The following is a 23,437-nucleotide window of genomic DNA, read 5'->3' on the forward strand; positions in this document are numbered from 1 at the left end:
GGATCCGTCAGATCCACGTTTTACCCCTTCCCTGATTTTAAAGTGTTTGAGCCTTGTGCAGATGAGGGCGGAGCTTGCAGGACTGGGACGGGAAAATTTTGTCCCGTGTCATTCTCTACCCTGGACAAATCACTTAATCCGCCATTGCCCCCTTTTCCTTCCACCCTTATAGATGCATTTTCACATGAAGCCCAACCTTGCACTTTGGAGAAAAACTGAGAGAGAGAGAGGGGCTATTGAAATACCAGAACGAGGCTTGAAACGCTCTTGCTGCCTCATGAATACCGTCCCCACCCCACCCCCAACAACCTGCGACGGCAAAAATTCACCCGCAAGCACAGTTTTGATAGCTCCGTGGCTAGTCGGCAATTGCCAATCAAAAATCCAGAAGGGCCTCGCCCGTTGCATGCTGGGACTCGAGGTCCCTTTGGGCTCCGTGGCCGTCGGAAGCCAACACGCGACTGACTACAGGTACCAGGATGCAGAGGGAGGCCTAGTCTCTCTCTGCAGACTTGCCCGTTCAAACCCGCAACCGGGCGCCGAGCCCAGCTCCCCCAACAACTTTGGTCGCCGTTCGTGGAGGAGGGGAAACGGTTGCAGGAGAAAAAGACTACGGAGAGCGCCGCTGCGGAAGCCCGACAGGTAGGGCATGCAGTGCGGCTTCGCGATTCCCCGCTGCTCTGCTCATGCACGCTGGCTTCGTTGGGAAGGCGGAATTTGGGGCTGGTGCATGCCAAAGTACCTGATAGCCCCAGCCCTGGGAGCTCACAGGCTCCTTCCCCCCCCCCCCCCCCATGCACTAGGACTAATGCAACCGCCCCCCAGCATCTCAGTCGGGATCCAATCCAATCTTTCGGCTTATATACGGATCATCCTCCAGTCAACAGAGGCTCCACTCGGTTTACACAATGAGAGGTTGTAATAGTTTCTTCAAATAAAATGTCCTATGTGACCATTTTTTTTTTGAAAGAGAAAAGCCTCCAGATATTTTCTAAAGACAGAAAGAGAAAAAGTAGATCTGATCAGCGCTTGTTCTATTTGGCGCAGTCTATACAGTTGGTATCTTTTTTTTTTTTTAACTACTCCTAGGAAAGGTAGAATAATGAAATGCTAAAACTCCGTACTAATGTGGGAAGGGGTAAAACGCGGACCTTACGGACCTCGCGGATCTAAAACCGCACGTCCTTTTAGCTTATTCCACCGCTTTCCCTGCAGCTCAGCCTTCCCTAATGGCTAAGGAGGGAGGAGGTGCACCGTGGCTTTTGCTAATTAGCCTGATCGTCCCTTCCTCCAGATCTCTCCCTCCGCGCAGATTCCGAGGGCCCCCGCGATATGACACTGGATGGCAAATAGCTGGGTTGGGGGGGGGGGAGATTAAAAAATGTGTGCAAAGGTCTGCAGTGCATCTGACCTCGTGGACCTCACGGATCTGAACTGCACATCCTTAAAAATCTGAGGGCAAAAGTGTTGCCGCTAGTCTCAACATAGGGAGGGAAAAGCATAGGATCCGTAAGAGCTAAATTGTCATAGAGGTCTGTCAGAGCCACAAACTACAAGTGGCACAGACCTCAGATTTTTAAGGACGTGCGGTTTTAGATCCGTGGTTTTCCCCTTTCCTACTAATGCTCCTTGCTGGGTTCGGTGTTGCTGTTTATACGTTTTGCAGAAGGTGAGTGAGGCTGTCATGATGCCAGTTCTGGATTTTAGTAGCTAAGCTATCAGCTAGCTCCAGGGTGTTGGACCTAGTCTTATCTGATGGGATAGTTGAAGCACATACTGGAGAACAGTGTTCTTCATCCTTTTAACACCTATGGACATTTGGAAATAAAAGAATTATTTTGTGGACCAGCACCGGTCTGTGGACCGGCGGTTGAAGAGCACTGGGCTAAGTCATGGGCTAGACCCCGATCCATAATAGTACTAATTGTAACACTATTTTTTCCATTCATTTTTCATATGTACACACAATATAATCTTATTAACAACACTTAATGGTTAACCATAAATTTAAACTACACAAAGCACACTGTTTGCTTCTCAACGTTCATTCCTACCAAATACAGGACCACAAACTAAAATTACTAATATATTCAAACGAAACACTAAGATTCAAGACTCTGCATGCAGTACAACCCCAGAGAAAAAGAAACATGCATTTCTTCCTGATCAGTGCAAAATATAGACAGCAGATGAAAATTCTCAAATTGACACAATTCAATCACTAAATTGAAAATAAAATCATTCCCCCTACCTTTGTTGTCTCCCTCCCTCCATGTGCCATCCCTTCATCGCGGCAGTTGGGTGAGGCTGGGTGTCCTGCCCTCTCTTGTTTACAAACAACGTCTGCAAGAAACATATCAACGCTCCCACCTGGACATTTTATGCTGTCGGCGGCCGGCTCCCTCTTCCTCACTGCCGGTCCGTGGCCAGAACGTGCCTTGGGCCTGAGGAGATCAGTGCACAAAGCCAGGTGCAGTGGCTCCTCGCGCGCCCCGCGTGTCATCCGGAAGCTTTTCCTCTGACGTTGCAATGTCGGAGAAAAGGCTGCTGGTTCAGGCGCAGGTCGCGCATAGGAGCCGCCACCGCCCGCAGCTTTGTGCACTGATCTCCTCAGGCCCGAGGCACGTTCTGGCTGCGGACCGGCAGAAAATTTCTGCAGACTGGCACCGGTCCACGGACCGGCAATTGAACACTGCTGTAGAGGAATCAGATTATTGAAGTATAGCATGTGTTTTTTTGTTTTGGTTGGCCTGTATGCCTTTCTTAATGGAAAGTTTTTAATCCTGGTTTGATTAGGATGCCTTGTCTCCCATGTGCTGCTACGAGAAGCCAAGGAGGAGGGTCCACCCGCACAGCCGGGTTAAGTAGCTATAAAGAGACTGAACAAGTGACTAATGTTTAAGTTTGTTACTATTTTATATAAAAACAATCAGAGCAAAATGATTTCATAATGAGATCATTAGGGGCTACATTCACGAAGCCCATGGATCCGATCCGTGGGCGATCCGAGGCCGAGCGACTGATTCCGAACGCGCCTGCTTGCAAAGCAGGCCGATCAGAGGCACGCCTCCCAACTGCACGGATCGCTGAATAGCGATCCCGACGCTTGCGCAGACCTTCTGTAGATGCCATGCTTACAAAGCAGCAACCTTTTTTTTACTTTTTTAACTCTTGTTGAAATCTGCTCATTCGCCTGCCCGCAGGGAGCCCTCTCACAGCTGTCTCACCGATTCAAGTCTCTCAGCACCTTACCACTCCAGTTTGCACAGACACTGACACATGTCGCGAGAGATCTTCTGGGAAGTCCGCCGAATGACAGGCGAACAGGGGCAGGTTTTACTTTGCGAGCTCGTGGTTTCAACTCGCTTTAAACCCGCGGGTTAAAACCACGGACTTGCACTGCAGGGAAGGGAAGTCAGGGCAGAGAGCGGAGAATCGGGGCAGAGAGTGGGTGTTGTGAGCAGGGCGGCAGGAGAGGGCAGTCGGAAAGGACCAATCGCTTCTTTGTTGATCGGCCAGCCCAGTCGGTGTTCCAGAGTTTGTTTAGTGAATCGCTGCCTGCCTACTTTGTACGCGCGGATCGGATCGTAGGATGATCGGCCACGAGGTTAGTAAATTGGGTCGCAAAGTGGTCGGTGTCCTTGGTGAATCTAGGCCTTTACCTGAAACAGCGAATAATTGCAGTTGATGTTACACTACAGCCTTTTCTGCTTGCTTCTCCTATGTCAGATATTTAATCTCAGGTCACAGATTCTGGTAAATTGAATCTCATCCAAGTTCCTGTGTTTTTTTTTCCAATGCTTGGAATCCGTGTGTATCTATAACTTTTTTCAAACATTTCACTTTCTTGCCTATGTAGATGGACAGCCCAAATATTTTGAGCAGAAAATCTGAAGCAGTCATTCCTAACAGATCTTTACATTGATGTGTAACACCTTTCTTAATCTTTGACCTCTGCATCTGTAGTGTAATAGATATCTAGCAAAGGTGCACTGTCCTCTCTACCTTACAAGAACAGCATTATAAATTTCTCTTACGCCTCTATGTTTCGCCCTATCGGGCTTATGTTTTGGGGATTGCCACTCTGCACCTGGGTTGCTCCATATGTTTTGGTCCTGTGAGAGACTACAAACATTTTTATCTTTTCTTGGACTCCGTCTACAGACCGTTTCTGCATAAAAGGATTCCTTTGAGGGCGGATGTTTTGCTCTTTTCTCAGGTCACTTCTTTAGGATTATCCGGGGGGGGGGGAAGGGGGAGATTTGTTATTGCAAACAGCCTCTTTGTTGGCCAGGAAATGTATTTTCATATTGTTGAGACAAGCGAGGTGCCCACTATTACTATGTGGCGGAATGAATTGTTTACTTTGTTAAAATTTGAATATTTAAGAACATAAGAATAGCCTTATTAGGTCAGACCAATGGATCAAGCCCAGTAGCCCGTTCTCACGGTGGCCAATCCGGGTCACTAGTACCTGGCCAAAACCCAAGATGTAGCAACATTCCATGCTACCAATACAGGGCAAACAGTGGCTTCCCCATGTCTTTATCAATAGCAGACTATGGATTTTTCCTCCAGGAACTTGTCCAAACCTTTCATAAAACCAGCTACGCTATCCGCTCTTACCACATCCACTGGCTTAACTATTCTCTGAGTGAAAAAATATTTCCTCCTTTGTAATTTTTGACGGAGTGAAAACTCGATCCACTTGTACCCATTCTACTCCACTTAGGATTTTGTAGATTTCAAACATATTTCCCCTCAGCCGTCTCTTTTCCAAGCTGAAAAGCCCTAACCATTTTAGTCTTTCCTCATACGAGAGAGAGCATTCCATTCTCTTTACCAACTTGGTCGCTCTTCTTTGAACTTTCTAGCGCCACTATATCTTTCTTGAGATAAGGAGCCCAGAATTGAATGCAATATTCCAGCTGAGGTTGCACCATGGAGCGATACAGGGACATTTTAGCATTCTTAGTCTTGTTAACCGTCCCTTTTTTAAATAATTCCTAGCATCCTGTTTGCTTTTTTGGCTGCCGCCGCACATTGGGCGGAAGGATTCATCGTATTGTCTATGATGATATCCAGATCCTTTTCTTGGGCGCTAATCCCCAAGGTGGACTGTAGCATCCGGTCACTGTGATTCAGATCATTCTTCCCAATGTGCATCACTTTGCTTTTGCCCACATTAAATTTCAGCTGCCACTTGGACACCCAGTCTTCCAATTTCCTAAGGTCCGCCTGCAATTTCACACAATCTGCATGGTCAGTGGAGAAGATTTAAGGAGGGTTTGTGCCATAGAGCTAGAAGCGCTATATTGAACTTTTGACACTGGAATGCTTGGGAAGGGGGGGTATTTGTTTTCTATTTTGGTATTGCTCTGTACGTTTAAGTCTCCGTGAGGGAACCACGTGGATGACTTTTTATTATCTGTTGTATTTTGCCTGGTTGTACTGTTGTGTTTTGTATTTAAAAATTCATAAATAAAACATTTTTTAAAAAATTCCCCTAGCACACCTGAGCTCATTGGCCCTCCTTTACAAAGCCTGCTAGCATTTTTGGCGCCGGCCACAGCAGTAAGAACTCCATTGCTCATAGAAATTATGTGAGCATGGGAGTTCTTACCGCCGCAGCCAGCGCTAAAAACACTTAACGCGGCTTTGTAAAGGAAGGGGTAAGTTCTGCTGCAGCCGCAACGCAGGCGGGAGATGTCTTTGGCTGGCAGGACTTTGTATCCCCACCAGCAAAGGCAATAATTTATTTGTGTTGAGTGGCCACAGATTGGGGGCGGGGAGAGATAGGGGGAAAGAATATTTGAACTCCAGTCTATTTTGGGGGACTCTCCAAAAGGACTTCTGACTACGCCCCAAAGACTATCCAAAGACGGGGAAGCTTTAAAACTAGAGGACATGGCATGATGCCCCAAGAAGGTAAACTTAAAAACATTAGGAAATACTTTTTCATGGAAAGGGTGGTGGATGCCTGGAATATCCTCCCGGTGGAGCTTCTGGGGACAAAAGCAGTGATGGAGTTGAAAAGGCATAGGATAAATACAGAGGGCCACTCTCAAGGCAAGAGAATGGGATCAAAGCTTTTAAATGACTTTTTACAGTCCAAAGAGTCTCACATCAGGATATCAACACAGTAAATCATACAAGATCTCTGTAAAACAAATCTGCAGAAACTCCCCACTGACCGCAGTTGGGTTTCCGGCAGCCAGGATGTCTCCAAAGGACGGAGTCTTAGCAGGAAGCAGTAAGAGGGGGTTTCCACATCTGACTTATTATAAACTAACAGTGATAAAGTACTTGCTTTCTGTTTCATTTCCCTGCTCAGACTTCGCTCCTTTCATCTAGCTGCCCCCTCTGCCTGGAATGAATTACCCGAGTTTGTCTGTCAAGCCCCTTCCCTAGTTTAAAAGCAGACTGAAAACCCACCTTTTTGATTTAGCCTTCAATCCTTAACCCTACTCCTCTGATGTCATAATGCCTCATTCCACCAATAAGAGCCAACCTCATCAGTGATGTCACAATGGCTTCCTTGTCCTGTACTCCCCTCTGCCCTCCAACCCAACCAGCAGATTAACCGTTCCCCTTAACTGTATCCATGACATCCTGTTTGTCTGTTTAGATTGTAAGCTCTTTGAGCAGGGACCGTCTTCTTTGTGACTCTGTGCAGTGCTGCGTGCGTCTGGTAGTGTTATAGAAATAATTCATAGTAATAGTAGTAAAGTGCAGGCCATAGCTGGTGTTCCAGTCCAGTTTTCTGTCGGCATACATCATTTAATTTTGTGTGCTTGGATAGTTGTTTGCATTTTGCTGCATGCCTCGTTGCTCATGGTCTTTTCCCAGGTCGGCAGCATCCCTGTCGTTTTGGGAGTTATAAGATTCCTCCCTATCACATCTGTTTGATCTCGGTCAGCTTCCTCAAGGGACTGAGCCTCATAGGTCTGCCCTCAGTAAATGGACAAGAGGTTCTGTACCGCCTCACAGAATGGGGCTCAGCAAGTGAACAGGGTGTGATAGAATTCCGAACAAATCAAATAATCAACCCGAATGCACATTAATAAAATGCTGAACAAATGCACTTTAAAATTTGGAGAGAAAAAGAGACTTCTGGACACCTTAGAAAAGGTTGCAGAGACTTTAATGGAAAACTATCATTGTTTTTCCGATATAGGGTCCAAATTAGAGAATGACATGGGGACAAATTTTTCCCCGTCCCCTTGGGAACTCATTCTCCCATCCCTGTGAGTTCTTTTTCTGTCCCTGCCCCATTCCTGCAAGCTCCGTCCTCATCTGCACAAGCCTCAAACACTTTAAAATCATAAGTGTTTGAGGCTTGTGCGGTTAAGGCAGAGCTTACAGGATGGGACAGCGACAAGATTTGTGGAGACGGGACAGGGAAATTGAGTTGTCATTCTCTAGGCTAAATGTCTATCAGTGGCTTTGTGCTACCACCCCCTGTTGGCCCTGTTATAGAACTCTGCTAAGAACACAAATAGGGGCTTCACCCTTTTCTTTCTTAAAATGCTCAGAATGTAGCTCAGTGTGTTACACTTTCTTTTGTTCCTCTTTGTGCACTGCCTAGATCATCCTGTGGGCATGGAGAAAGCAGAAGAGCCACATGGTGCTGTGGGAGAGGACCCTAAGGATGGAGACATGTATGCCACCACTACCACCATACGTAAGTGTGGCTTATAAAGGGAATGTTTTAGGTCTTCCACTTTTTGAGCCATTCCAGCTTCCGTAGTCTCACATGAGCAAGTAAGAAGCCTGGGGCTAGATTTTTTTACAGGCGAAAAATCATAAGGCAAAAGAAAAGTTGGAACGGCTCATACTGAACCATAAACTATTTCCTATGTATAAAGGAAATCTTTCACTGCCGGGTGTAGGCTAAGTAGTCAATATGCACAGAATGTGGGCTAAAACACAGGGATCCTTTTATTAAGGTGCACTAACCGATAAGATGCCCATGGGATATAATGAACTTCTTTGGCACTCTCTAAATCGGTCAGTGCACCTTAATAAAAGGACCCCACAGGGAAGAGTTTAAGGCGACGATGCAGCCTCTGTGGGATCTTAAGGTTGGAAGTTTCAACTGGCACTCAGGGCATCGGTGAGAGCACAAAAGAGTCAAGTAAACCCTTATATCCAGCTTTGTTTATTCATTTTAGTTTATTTATAGGGAAGGGGAAAGAAGGTACCAAGCCTCAAAGCAAAGCAAATCCGACAAGAGGCACTGGAGATGTCAAATCCAAGCGAGTGGTCAGGATTCCTTTATTAGCAGTTTGTATCAAAAGCTTAAAAAAAGCAAAATACCAAAAGTCAAAGTTCCAAAGTCCCGACTAGGATCTGAGTTTCGGCGATGCTATCGCTTTCCTCAGGGGACAATTATGAACTGAAACAAAATATTATCATTAAAATTAGATAGCATTCGAACAATTACACATTACGGAAAAATATGTACTAAAACAAATTGGCAAATAGCATACATACTTCTCCCTCCATATTCGCAGTTTCAGCATTCGCGGTTTCAATTATTCACGGTTTTTAGCTTGCTGGCTCCTCCTCCCCAAATGACATCATCTTGCTTAGAGAAATCACTGATTCCAAGCGTTTACAGAGAATATCGCCGATTCCCAGCACTTTCTTCACCGTGTTTTTGCCTCTCCTTCAGGAACAGGCCAGGTCTCCCATCATGTCATTCACGGTTTCACCATATTCACAATGGGTTTTAATAGAAAACAGCGAATAACATATGAAAAAGTTATTCACGGTTTTTCTGTATTCATGGGTCGGTTAATCTTCTATCACAGCGAATACGGAGGGAGACGTGTATAATATAAATAATTAAAACCATATAAATTAAAAATTGTGAATGAAGAAGGACACAGAATTAAAAAATAAAAGCAGAGAATAAATGTAGAATGTAGACCAGAAAGTACAATAATAGAATCCACAACTTTAGCCATGACATTACTGAAGCTTAAATCAGAAAGAAAGAAACACCCACGTGGTTTACGAACCTAAGGACCTTCTTACTCAGCCATATGGGCTCAGCATGTTGTTAACATGGGACTTGTAGAAAGTCCCATGGTACTTGTAGAAAGTACTTTAATATAATACTTTCCAGTGGTGGACTCCTGATGCAGGCACCCTAGCTGAAACACGGCCCGTGTCGAGTCCATGTTCCACATTATATATGTTTGTGTTTAGAGTCCATGCAAATTTTATGATTGGTTGAAGGCCAAGCACACTTTGCTCTCCTTTTCTGGAATTGTAGAAAGTGCGCTTGGCTTTCAACCAATCATAAAATTTGCATGGACTCTAAACACAAACATATATAATGTGGAACATGGACTCGACACGGGTCGTGTTTCAGCTAGGGTGCCTGCATCAGGAGTCCACCACTGGAAAGTATTATATTAAAGTTCCACGTCAAATCCAAGAAGAAACTCTGTAAAGAGTAACGTGTAGTTGAACGCGTCAAAAGGAAAACCTTTCCCACATGCTAAAGCACAGATTTATCGCAGCTGTATATTGAAAGGTGGTTTGTTGGGTTTTTTTGTAGTTCCCATGCTGAGTTTTCCATGAGCGCAAGGGACTTGCAAAAAATAATAATGCGGAAGCGTTTAGCTCCTCCTGTTTATTGCTACCACATTAAGACCTCTAAAATATTGTTATTATTTACTGTCTATGCGAAAACTTCCTGATGCCCAGCAAAGTGTAGACCTGGTAACTTCTGATGTCAACTTGACAGCTTTTTCTTAGAAGATTCTCAAGCTTATAATGACCAGTTGGTCACATTTGTAAATGAAAGTAAATAATAATTAGGTATGAAAACTTACTGTGGAAAGAAGGAAGTTATAGTTGGTGGTGGGAAGATTGATATGTTTCTGGATGTATCCATGGCCACCCAACTAGGGCGTATGGCTTTTTAGAGCCTGAAACCTAGGGTGATGGCCCCGGGTGCACCATTTTTTTCTTAAATATTCTGTCAACATAAGGGGGATCCTTCACATGTTCAGCTTATGCGGTGTATATCATTCAGTGCAAAAAGTGAAAAGAAGGATGTTACATTGGTGAAACAGATCAGATGCTAAAGCCCAGGATCAACTTACACCGATATCGTATTAAAGTTTGTGATACCAGCCGGGATGTCACCTCTGTCGAACAAGACTTTGGAAAAGCTGACCACTGCACCAATGATTTTATGGTGATAACTAATCATTAAGCCCGTTACATTAACGGGTGCTAGAATACTGTTCACCCTCTATGTTGCCCCTTCCATTCACTGCCCTCTCTTCTCTTTCCATCCAGTGTCCGCCCTCTCTCTCTCTGTTCCATATGGCATCTCCTCCTTCCTTTTCCCTTGGTCTGGCATACATTCCTCCTTCCCTCCAAGCCATTCTCTCCCCCTCTGCTCACTTTCCTCCTTCAACTACTTCATCGGGCAACAGCAGCATTCACAATTCATTGCTGTTGCTGGCTTCAGGTATTCCTCTCTAGTGGGTCCTGTGTTCATGAAAACAGGAAGTAGGCAGGACCGGCCAGAGAGGAAGGCCTGAAGCTGCAACAGCAGTGAATTGTAAACGCTGCTGCTGCATGAAGCACCCAAGGCAGACGCTTCTCTCCCCTCCCAGCCCAACCCCCGCTGACTGCGACCCTCCCGGCGAGATGACTTTAATAACAAACCTCCCTCCAGCGTTGGCAGTTGCAGCACGCTAAACAGGCTGGTTCGCGGCTTTCTTCTGCCGTTGAGTCTCTCTGTCGCGTCATTGATGACATCATTAGTGACGCGGCAGAGGGACTCAACTGCAGGAGAAAGTCGCGAAGCAGCCTGTTTAACGTGCTGCGGCTGCTAACGCTGGAGGGAGGTTTGTACCGGTATGTGCAGAAGCCATATGTCTCTCCCCCTCCAGTACCTGTGCAGCACTTTGCTGCGGCGCATCCTCCCACGATCCTGAGTCGGCCACAGCGCTCGAGTGTGTTTCTCCCGCTTTGTCTAGCCGCCGCATACGCACTCTGGCCACGGACCTACAGATCAAGGAACAGGGATCACAGATCACGCAGGTCTGAGTGCGCATGCACGGCTAGCGTTTTATTATATAGGATACTAAAAGGAAATTTTAAGACAATCCAAGAACATAAGACCTTTGGAATTAAAATGATGAAATATTTTGACACCTTCAAGCCTTACACAGCAGTCAAACTGTGCATTAGCATTCAGCTCTTGTCTTGTTCTTCACATTGGATCTTCGCATTTGTGAAATCAACTCCACCATGCCAACATATTATTAATGACTGGACCCTTGAGAAAGGCTTGTTAGCCGAAACACGGCCCGCGCCGGGTCCGTTAGTCTCTAATACGTTTGATGTGGACATATTCCTATCATTGTTTGAAGATATTTTGAAGAAATAAAGGAAAGTCAAGAACATTGGGTTAACTCCAGTTTGTTTCTTTTTGGATTGCTCCTTTCTCTGTGGAACATTAAGAACATAAGCAATGCCTCTGCTGGGTCAGACCCGAGGTCCATCGTGCCCAGCAATCCGTGCACGCGGCGGCCCAACAGGTCCAGGACCTGTTCAGTAATCCTCTATCTATACCCCTCTATCCCCTTTTCAACAGGAAGTTGTCCAATCCTTTCTTAAACCCCAGTACCGTACTCTGCCCTATTACGTCTTCTGCAAGCGCATTCCAGGTGTCCACTACACGTTAGGTAAACAAGAATTTCCTGGCATTTGTTTTGAATCTGTCCCCTTTCAACTTTTCCGAATGCCCTCTTGTTCTTTTATTCTTTGAAAGTTTGAAGAATTGGTCCTTCTCTACTCTTTTCTTGTTTTGCTTCTCATATTTTGACGCCTATCAGACAGAATTCAATAAAGATCTAGGCTTCCTTTCATACTACAAAGAAATTTAAACTGCTTTGTCACCTCTCTCCTACTTACCCCATCCCCCTCTTCCTGCGAAACTATCACTGAAAATGCTTTCATGTTTTCCTTATATATGAACTGATATTGTCAACATTTGCTTATTTTTGATCTGAAGAAGGATTACCTTTAAAAGCTCATCATAAAAAGCACTGAGCTAGTCCAATTAAAAGGTATTACCTTACTTCCTTGGGGGGGGGGGTGTTTTATTTCTATATATGACCTGAAATAGCCCTGGGTCTTATCACCTATTAAGATAAATATTTATGTTTTTGAGATTCTGTACAATTAGAAGATTTCCTTAAAGGTTATGAGAAAGTTCAGTCTTAATAGAGTTTAAAATGAGTATGCCAAAATATTTTTTTTGGGGGGTATCCCTCTTATTTTTCCTTTTTAAGAGCTAAGTTTTGTTATATAGGTAAATTTCTCCAATATGTGGATAAGGGGGCTGATGTAGAAATCTGTCTGGAGGTACAGGGCCTTGTAAAAGTTTTCGCCTTTTAATGTCTTAAAAATGCATGAAAGTGGGAGTTGGTCTTGATTGGCTTATTGTTTTTTTCATGTTGAAAGCGTAGAGTTCATTGTGAAGATCAGTGAAACTTTTTGGGTTCTGTTTTTGAATAAGGCTTCACATTCTATGATTCAATACTGTGTAGATCAAAAAGAAACATATTGCATAATTTTGTTAGATGTATCTGGGCCATTTGACTTGGTGAACCTTTCAATTGTTGTTGATAAAATTGGAAAACCTTGGGATGAGTGGTCAAGTCTTGCAGTGATTTGCATCTTATTTGTTCGATAGGACTTGTCATGTATCAAATGGGGTTGAAGTGTCCACAGAAGCTCTGTAGGAAGAGGAGTCCCCAAGGATCAGCATTGTCGGCATTATTGTTCAATGTTATTTGGCGCCAGTGAGGAATGCTTTTTGAGTCATTGAACATCCATTACAGACAATATGCAGACTTTTCTTTTTTCAGTTGATAGATCAGGGAAAGATCTGAAAAATAAATTAGAATCCTGCACGTTGAAAGTTGTGGATTGGATGAATGCCTATGATTTGAATTTGAACATGGGAAAGACTGAAGTAATGCTTGTGGAACAGGGTGAAGAGATATGGCCAGAGGTTGTGAATGTGTTGGGTGTAGATTTACTGGTCAAAAAGATAACACGTAGAAATAAAAACTAAAACAAAATAAAAAGAATCCAAGTGATACCTTTTTTTTATTGGGCTAATTATAGCATGGTTAGATTAGCTTTCAAAGGTAATCCTTCAGATCAGAGATAAGCAAATGAAGACAGCTATCAGTATATAAGAGTAAAACATGAAAAAGTTTTCAAATCACAATCTTTCAGGAAGAAGGGGAGGATGGGAGACAGAGAGCTAAGGAAGGGTAATATTAAGGTGTCGGAGCAGTAAAAATTATGCTTTGTAATGCCAGAGAAAGCCAATGTCTTTGTTAAGTCCTGTCTGGTAGGTTTCAAAATGTTTTATCATTTTGATCTCAATGGTCTTGTGCTCCTGGATTGTCTTAAAATTTCCTTTTAATAATCTCACCATAAAATCATTGATGCAGTGATATCCTGGATGACATTGCGATTTTGAACGTGAAATCTGTGTAAATTAATCCTAGATTTTAGACCCGGCTTGTTTCTCCAATATAGCATCCTTCTCTATACCTTTTGCATTGAATGATATAAACTGCATTTGGAGATGAGCATGTGAAGGATCCCCTTATGTTGAATGTTTTTCCCGTGTGGATGACTGTGGGGTCTTGTGATATATGTTGGCATATTTTGCAACTAATCTAATCTAATCTAATCCTTAGGTTTGTATACCGCTTCATCTCCACGTTCGTAGAGCTCGACACGGTTTACAGTAGGAGAAATAGGAAGGAACTACAACAGAGGGTTAGAGGTAGAAGTGTGAAGAAAATTTAGAGGACTTGGGATGCCAAGATATAAGAGTTTCCTTGATTCCTAAGTTGGAGGGAGACTTACAAAATTAGTTTTGTTTCGGGGAAATGTGTCATTCTCTTCCTCATGTGTAGGGAGTGTATTCTTCACCAGTTTTTGTTTCAGGTTGGGTGACTGTTGGAAGGACAGAATGGGTGGGACCGGGAATATTTTTTCAGTAATTCGTCCCCCTGGAGCAGTGGCTGTAGATCTTTTATGATTTTCCTCAGTTTTTCCAGCTCTGGGTTGCATGTCATTATCAGGAGGATTCTTTCTGTGGTCTTCTTGCCTTTATACTTCAATAGGTTTTCTTTGGGTATTTCGAGGTAGGAGGCAAGATTCTTAGAGATGATTTTGGAGTTGTATCCTTTTTGTTTAAAAGATTCAGTCAGCGTTTTGAGGTGTTTATCTCTGTCTTTTGGGTCAGAGCAGATACAGTGGCATCCCGTAGCTTGGTGGCTTCTAGAAAGTTGACCTCCTCTGAGGAGTCTATTTTTAATTTGATTGTAGGATGGTATATATTGAAAGAATTGTAAAAGCGTTTGAGAGTCTCTTCATAAAAATATCGTCAATGTACCAGTAGTACGTATATCTGGGGTTTTGTCCGATATGTATTAAGACATTTCTCTTCCAGTTCTGCCATGAAGAGGTTAGCATATTGTGGTGCCATTTTGCTGCCCATGGTTTGCAGATAAATATCATTGCTAAAGCAGAATTAGTTGTGAATTAGAATGAATTTGATTAATGCTGTAATAGGAAATGACAGTATTAGGGGTAAAACTGGACTCTGGCTTAATGATGGAGTGTCAGATCGATAAAACTATTCAGGCCTGTTTTGGCTACTTACATATACTATACATTGTTTAAAGCCGATGCTGATACCTTTTGATTTTAGAACAGTATTTCAGAAAATGGTTATCTCCAGACTGGACTACTGTAATGCACAATGAGCAGTGCGTTTCAGTTAGCCCCAATGGTTTATGGGCATTGCAAGAAATAAGCACATAACCCCAGTTCTTTGGAAGTTGCACTGGTTACCAGTAGCACAGAGAGTCCAATATAAAGTAATCTCAATTGTTCATCAAACGCTTTACCGTCCAATGGGCAGACTAGATGGGCCATTTGGCCTTTATCTGCCATCATGTTTCTATGTTTATACTTTAAGCAATTGCTGATGTTATACTGTCCCGGTAAGAGCACTGCATTCAGAAAATACTTTGTTACTTGACGCATCAACTAAAGTGTTGTATGCTGAGACTTAAGTGTATCTGCTTTTTGTTTGGCAGGTATTAAAATGTGGAACGCATTGATGGGGCAATTACACCTATGTGCTGACAGGTTGAAATTTAAAAAAAAAACTATTGAAAACGCAGCTATTTGTATCTGCTTTCATGTAAGGAAAAATGTATATTTGTACAGGTGGGCAAGAAATGTCATGAAGACTCAGCTTTCCTTAAATGCAGGGCACGCTGATTTTAAAGATTGCAAATTATCCATGTCAGCTGCTGGGGAAATTGTAAATAGATATGACAAACAATGTTTGAAATGTCTGCATGCAAACGCCAGAAGCCTAAGAAAACAAGATGAGCGAGTTATAATATATTGTACTAAATGAAAACAGAGATATAATAGGCTACACACTTGGCTTTCTTCCCTTCTACGGTCAGGTACTTTTCCAGAGGCCCTAGGCCAGATCCTGATCACTCCGAAAGTAAAAAAAAAATCCCAAAGAATCTATTAAACTGTCTTCTGATTACAGAATATCTAACAAAAATTGGTCCACAGTCAACGTTTATTCAAAACAGGAAAAAAGATTGAAAAGGACAGATTACTAATAGATAAATAATCTAGAAAATGGTTATATAAATGTAACTATGATCCCCAACCCTTAAACAAGATAATGCTGTCAAGTTTGTCGTGGATTTGTATGTATTTTTGTTTTTATTTATTTTTTATTTTTTATTTGTTTGATGGACATCAGTATGAGCCATGTGAAAGGTGCCCAGTATAAGGCTCAGGCAGTAACTTTGCGATGACTAGCATCATCCAGATAATATCTGGATAAAAATTGCTGCCTCATACATCATGTTTGTCCGTGACCGAAAAACAAATCCACAGAAATGAAAAGATAAATCACCAAGCTGTCCCTTACAATCTTAAATCCCCGAGATATGGCATATAACCTCCTAAGGGTGAGTTAAATAAGGTATCTGTGGCAAAAAATGCTATAGCTGAAATAAAATGTAGATTGATATAAATAACTGAAAAAAGTGCTAATGAAAAAATTAAAATGTTCACAACTTAAAAAATGAAAAAAAGTGAACGCGCCCACCAAGAAGACAAAAGAAAAAGGAAAAATGAAAAAGGTGACAAGAAGTCCAAATATTCAAAGTCACATACTTGAAAGAAGGGACTAAAGATTCAAGCAATAAGATAAAAAATGACTGACAGTCAATCCATTAAGTCTGAGTGAAAAGCGCTGAACCAATCCAAATCAATATGTTTCAAAGTCCCGCAGTTCATATGAAAAATTCAAAGAGAACATAAATTCAATAGGTCATCACTTGAATGTACATATGTCCCCGGTTTGAAAAAATGATAAATACTTAGCTTCCAGTCACTCAATGTAGAAAAGCGAGAGTTTCTGAAATCAATCTCCACTCGCAAGAAATCTCCACTCAACAGAGCTCCGTTTCGTACACCTTCGTCAGGAGCGAAGATCCTTGGTAATCTGAATCAAACGGCAAGCCTGCAATAAGGCTGTCGGGTAGGCGATGGGCAAACAATCAAAACCATCAACCTCTTGTTCTGGAGCGGTCTCAAATAAAGCCACCGCCTCGCAAAGTAAAATCAAAAAATGGCGCCTCAGGAGAATCTTTTTTCCTGTTTTGAATAAACGTTGACTGTGGACCAATTTTTGTTAGATATTAAGTACGGACAGTATTGGTCACAGAGTCCTTAAGGGTTTCTAGAAGCCTAGCATTTTTTCTGATTACAGACCCATCGCAAGCATTCCCTTCTTTGTAAAATTGATGGAAGGCCTGGTAAACCAGGATTTAGTAACCTTCCTGGACAAATTCAGTAACTAAATGACAACCCGTCAGGTTTTCGTTCCCGGCACAGCACTGAAACTGTTATTGCCTCACTGCTAGATTCGGTGACGGGACTAAATCGCGCAGACAACTGAGCGCAAGGTTGACGGCGCGCCGAAGAAAAGCACTATTTCAAAGGGCTCCAACGGGGGGTGGGGGTGGGAAACCCCCCCCCCCCACTTTACTTAACAGGCATCGCGCTGGCATTGTGGGGGGTTTGAGGGGTTGTAACCCCCCTCATTATACTTAAAACTGAACTTTTTCCCTAAAAAACAGGCAAAAAGTTCAGTTTCAAGTATAATGAGGGGGGTTACAACCCCCCAAACCCCCCCCCCCCCAATGCCAGCGCGATGCCTGTTAAGTAAAGTAGGGGGGTTCCCCACCAACACTCTCTGTCGGAACCCTTTAAAATAGTGCTTTTCTTCGGCGCGCAGTTGTCTGCGCGCCGTTGTCTTTAGCGATTTTGTCTGTGAACCCTAGATTCCCTCCACAGCTTATTTAGCCAGGGCACAAGTGCACTGGTCCTGCAATTTGACCTAAGAAGTGCCTTCGACTTAGTTGATCATGCTATTCTTATGGACTGTTTGAAGTCAATCGGTCTCTCTGGTAACGTGTTAAAATGGTTCCAGGGTTTTCTGAGTAAACGTTCTTACCAAGTTTACTGCGACAACACTCATTCCTTCAACTGGGTAAACTCGTGTGGAGTCCCACAGGGCTCACCCCTATCCCCCACACTGTTCAACATTTACCTGGCCGCACTGGGGAACCTATTGCAAAGTTTGAAAATCAAACTTTACATCTACGCTGACGACATCACCATTATCTTTCCCCTAACAAACCTAACACCCGAGACGAAGAATCACCTGGCATCCATCTTAAAGCAAATCGAACTATGGATGGCCAAATTCAAATTAAAACTCAATTCTGAAAAAAAACCAAGTTCTTCCTGGCGAGTCCGAACGACAAAATCAAAGATTCATCAATTTCCTTGAATGGTCAAGTCTTTCCGATTATGGATTCCATAAAAATTCTGGGAGTTACCCTGGACCGCTACCTTACCCTTGAAGCTCACACAGACTCGCTGGTTAGAAGAGGCTTCTCTACATTGTGGAAATTGAGAACCATCAGAAAGTACTTCGATACTATCTCATTCCGCTTACTGGCGCAGTCCTCCATTCTAAGCTCACTCGACTACTGTAACATCATTTATCTGGAGGTTTTCAAAAAAATCACCCAAAGACTCCGAATCATCCAAAACTCGGCAATCCGATTGATTTTTGGGTTAAAAAAAAATGGGAACACCTAACTCCCTACTTCCAAAAGCTCCACTAGCTGCCCCTCAAAGCAAGAGTGGTATACAAATTTGCCTGCCTCTGTTTCAAATCCATTCTAGGCTCGGTCCCCATATACTTGGTTCCCCACTTCAACTTAGAACGCCCATCCAGACCCACACACAGACTACACCTATTTAACCACCCAACACTAAAGGCCTGCCGTTACAAAAGATACCTGAACAGAACACTTGCCTTCCAAGCAGGTCAACTGAACGATTGGCTAGGTAACATTATCACGCATTCCTCATCCTACCAAGGTTTCAGAAAACTTGTAAAAGCAAACTTGTTTAACCGATTTGTAACCAAGTTCTCTCAAGCCTTTCCTCTCCAACCCTAACCGAATTGTTCCCCAAATTCTCTTATGCCTCACCTCTGTATCATGCTCTCCTATATTTTTTGATGATCTTACATTGTACCTGTATTCGCTGTTTGTCCAGCTCTTCTTTGTTGTAAACTGCCTTGAACTACTACGGTTTTGGCAGTATATAAGAATAAAATTATTATTATTATTATTATTATCTCTGAGACCTGATGGAAGGAAGATAACCAATGGGACACTATCATATCAGGGTACAAACTATATCGCAGTAATAGGATGGATTGAATTGGTGGAGGCATAGCATTTTATGTAAAGGAGGGCCTTGAATTGAATGGACTGAAAATTTTACAGGAGCAGAAGCATACCTTGATATCCCTGTGGGTAGAAATTCCATATAAAGGGGAAAAGGATAGTGATAAGAGTGTACAGTGTTCCCCCACGAATTCACAGTTTGTGAATCGCGGACTCAGTAATTCGCTCAGACCGCCTCTTCCTGTACTAAAGTCAGGTTACACCAATCAGGAGCTGTGTGTCAAAGCAGCTCCTGATTGGTGTAGCCTGACTTTAGTAACAGGAAGAGGCGGTTGGAGCATACCACAAATGATTTTCTGCGCACCAGCTGCCCTCTCCTGACTTTTGACAGATGCAAAACCACATTCGCAGTTTTTCAAAATTCGTCGGTGTTCTAGAACGGAACCCCTGCGAATTTGGGGGGGGGGAGTATTGTACTACCATCCGCCTGACCAGGATGAACAGACATATGCTGAAATGTTATCAGAAATTAGGGAGGCATCTGAGCCAATCAGAGCCTTTGGCCCCTCCCTGTGCATTCCAGAATGCACCAGGAAGGGAAGGCCCACCATTTTGGAGTGGCGGGCCTTCAAGCAGGAGGGGCTGTGCATCCCTCATTGCTGTCATCCAGATTTGAGATACATGGAAGGTTTGGGGGTTGTGACAAATGTTTGAGAATTCTGCCCCTGTCGGCAGGACCTGTACTTGTTTGACCTTTTGTTTATAGATATTCTTAAGGACTAACCACCAGTTGAGGGTCTCCTAAGGGTCTTTTTCTCTCTCAAAGCCTATAATGTTGTAGTAAAGCCTGGACTGACTCAAAACTCCAATGGAATGGGAACCTTGAAGTAGTCCCTAAATAAATTGTTCCCCTGCTGTACACTGCTCAGAGTCGGGGCCATAGATTTGACACGCGCTTGTCCTCCTCCTGGGGCAGGCTCTTATATTCCACTGCTTTTCAATTCAGATTCAAAGCAGATTACAAGAGGAACCCTACATTAAGGGGAGCACATATATTTAGAAAAAAAATTACACAAAAAGTTAAAATCAAGAGTTAACATTTTTCAAAAAAGTAGGCCTTTAAAACTTTATGAAAAATAATATCTGAATCTAAGATTCTTATTTCAATGGAAGACTGTTCCACGTCTGAACAGCCTGACAAGAAAATAGTCTAGTATCTCCCCTTCCTCTCCCCCCAGTCAGTTTCTCTTCTTTCCTAACCCTCCATAGTCCAATATCTCCTCTTCTCCCTATTCTTTCCTGTCCCCCATCTCCTCCTTACTGTCTCCCCAAGTGGCCAGCATCCCCTTTCTCTACCCCTCCATCCCATGTTCACTGTCTCTCTCTCTTTCTTGCCACCGTTACTCTACTTCTTCCTTAACTTGGGCCATCATTGCAAATACTCAGAGCCAGGTACTCAAAGCTCTGGCAACCGGGTTGGAAGCAATTTTTTTAATCAGGCAATGCTGAGTACAATAGCATGCAAATCATATGCATGCTATTTGGGTGGAGTAGCCCTGGTAAAAGTGGGAGGAACTGCGTCTGGCGCCTGCTCAGAAGTGCAAATCAGTAAGCACAACTCTTCCCCCTGTCTCTTGCCTACTGCAAATTCTTCTCTTCTCCCCTACCCGCGTTCAGCTGAGCCAGTAGGGGAGAAGAGAAGAGCCGCGATCAGCTGGACCGGCATGGAGCCACCAGCTCAGTTGATCGTGGCTCTTCTTTTCTCCCCAGCCGACTCAGCTGATCGCGGGCAAGGGAGAAGCAGCTTGGGACTTTTGCTCTTCACAAGTTCTAAAATGGGTGAAGCGGTTGTGCATGTGTGTGGATGTCCCACAACAGCTTCTGCTGGAAAAGTTTGCCCTGTAAAAGGGGGGGCTTACCCTTTTGTGCATCACAAGGAGAGCTCATTTAAATACTAATGAGTTCTTTGTAATGCATTTTCATAGAGTTATCGGTGGCTGCTACTGTGATCAGTAAAAGCCCCCGAGAACTCTTTTGAGCATCGGAGGCTGAGCTTCCTTGCCAGTAAGACTGACTTTAATGTATCAGGACCTCAGTTCTTGTGGGGGACCTGTAGACATAGGCCTATGCTCAGGTGTAGCTGGGTCCCACTCGCTCCTGTCGGAGTGAAGGGCGAGACATAGCTGTGCATTGGCACTGCCCACATTTAGCGATCCCTTCCCAGTTCTGAGTGTTTATTGTGGCAACCTGGGTCCAGTATAAAGTAGACTGGGGACAGGAAATAGAGGGAAATGGTGACATCATGCCCCAGGGTGGGGGTAGGTGGAAGAGGAGAGGAGAGGCTGCTTACCTAAGTAGATGCCTAATGGCTGGGCCATCTTTAACTGCTTAATGTTAGGAATTGTGGCACCAGTTTTTCAGATGTTAGAAACTCCGTGTCCCTCTGATTAGTTCCAGGGACAGAGCAGTGCCACGTTCACCCATGCTTTATTCTGAGCTGCACTCTGATGAATTGAAAGACTGCCTGAGTCACTTCTGTAATACTAACCTCTGCCCTCTCTTCCTTCTCCTGCAGGTGATGGATTTATCATCAAAATCAAGGAGGAAAAGCCAAACTCCTGCAGTTACCCAGAGGATTTGCCCCAGAGGTACCCGGAAACCTTGGATGATGATGCCTTCTGTGACACCAGCCGGGACCGTGGCTGGAACAGCCTTCCTGGGTCACCGTGGCAGGAGCCCAGCTCCAACCATAGCCAGAAGGAAACCACAGCCACTGTTAAGGGAGGCTCCAGCAATGTCATTAGCATGTCCCTGACTCAGAGTCCCTTCATATGCACAGAGTGTGGGAAAATCTGCATCCAGAAGTCCAGCCTTGTGGCACACATGAGGATCCACACTGGCGAAAGGCCGTATTTATGTACAGAATGTGGGAGGAGGTTCAGTCAGCCATCTAATCTCAGAAGGCACCAGAGGACCCACACAGGAAAGAAACCATATATGTGTACAGAATGTGGGAAGGAGTTTACCCAGACTTCCAATCTCTTAAAACACCAAAGGACCCATACGGGCACCAGGCCATATGCCTGCCTGGAATGTGGGAAGACCTTCACACAAACATCCAACCTCAAAAGACACCAGAAAACCCATATTATGGTCCTTGATACAACAAGGCCATATGTTTGTACTCAGTGTGGAAAGACTTTCAAACAGAAGCCCAATTTGCTCATGCACCAGAGAATCCATACAGGGACCAGGCCCTACCCTTGCACAGAATGTGGGAAGAGCTTCACCCAGAAGTCCAATCTCAAGAGACATCTCAGAACCCACACAGGGAAGAGACCGTATACGTGCACCGAGTGTGGGAAAGGATTCACCCAGAAATACCATGTTATCAGGCATCTAGCAATCCACACGGGGGAGAGACCTTTTACATGTACTGAGTGTGGCAAGAGCTTCATTCAGAAACCGCAGCTGCAGAAGCACCAGAAAACCCATAGCCGGAGCCGACCGTTTGGGTGTCCTGAGTGCGTGAAGAAATTCAAGAGTCGGAGGAGCCTGAAGATTCACATGAGGGGCCATCTCAAGGAACGGTTGTTTATTCGAACAAGATACTCACAGCGACTGACCAGGAAGCTAAACCAGAGGTCCCGTTTGGAAGGTCGGCTGTATGGATGCAGGGAGTGTGACAAAAGTTTCAGTCAGAAGCAAATCCTTATTCTCCACCAAAGAATGCACAAAGGGGAGAGATCATACATATGTCCTGACTGTGGTAAAAGTTTCATTCAGCAGCAGACACTGATGGAGCATCAGCGCACACACAGTGGAGAAAGACAGTTTATTTGTAATGGGTGTGGGAAAAGCTTTACCTGGTGGTCTGCTCTCATGGTTCATCAGACAGTCCACAAGGAGGAGAAACCATATGTGTGTACTGAATGTGGGAAGACCTTTGCTCTAAAACAGCATCTCAACACTCACCAAAAAATCCACCTGAAGGTTGTAGGCACCTGGGTTTGAGGCTATCAACTAAATTCTCGGAGATGTGCATGCAAACACATTGTATGGCCTCATGTATTGAAATGTATGCTGCTGCTCACAGCACCAGAGATCAATGGGAATACTGCAGCGAGTGAGTACTGTGGAAAGTTCTAGCAGGAACCTGAAAGGCCAACAGATGCCTAAAAAAATCAGAATAGCTGCCAAAAGCACCTGCTTTATTCCTGAACTCTTTAGTGAGACATCCCAAGGTTCTTGGTGCTTGGAGTCAAGAAGTACTGACAAGGGCCCCCCCAGAATCTGGGGATCTGTGAAAAATCTCCTGCTGTTCCTCTGGAGGGGGTCTCAGACATTCCCAGTGGGGCATTTGAGCAGAAATACTTATGCTGGTGGGACTGGTCACATCTATGATGTTGAGAGGCAGCAAAATAGGATGGAGGAAGAGCGTAAATTCGTTGCTGGAGAATGTGGTGAAATCAGTTAGCTTAGCAGGGTTTAAAAAAAGTTTGGATAATTTCCTAAAAGCTAAGTCCATAGGCCATTATTGAGATGGCTTAGGGAAT

General features: G+C 43.9%; 1 protein-coding gene across 2 annotated transcripts; it reads left to right on the plus strand.

Moving 5' to 3' along the window:
• The first annotated feature begins 213 nt into the window (after positions 1–213).
• On the plus strand, positions 214–23,437 carry LOC117354460 (gastrula zinc finger protein XlCGF57.1-like). Of its 2 annotated transcripts, none has more exons than XM_033932044.1 (3): positions 214–642; positions 7,589–7,684; positions 21,457–23,437. In XM_033932044.1, the coding sequence occupies exons 2-3, from the start codon at positions 7,603–7,605 to the stop codon at positions 22,893–22,895; spliced, it is 1,521 nt and encodes a 506-aa protein (XP_033787935.1). In that variant the 5' UTR covers positions 214–642; positions 7,589–7,602; the 3' UTR covers positions 22,896–23,437. The 2 variants fall into 2 exon arrangements, with proteins under 2 accessions (XP_033787935.1, XP_033787934.1); XM_033932043.1 differs by lacking the exon at positions 214–642 and adding an exon at positions 799–915.

This window comes from Geotrypetes seraphini, chromosome 2 (genome assembly GCF_902459505.1).
Source record: "Geotrypetes seraphini chromosome 2, aGeoSer1.1, whole genome shotgun sequence".
NCBI lineage: Eukaryota > Metazoa > Chordata > Amphibia > Gymnophiona > Dermophiidae > Geotrypetes > Geotrypetes seraphini.

Bases quoted from the DNA above. Each gene is read 5' to 3' on its own strand.
- LOC117354460 (XM_033932043.1), top strand. The intron at 7,685-21,456 runs GTAAGTGTGGCT...CTTCTCCTGCAG, and splicing joins TGCCACCACTACCACCATAC to GTGATGGATTTATCATCAAA.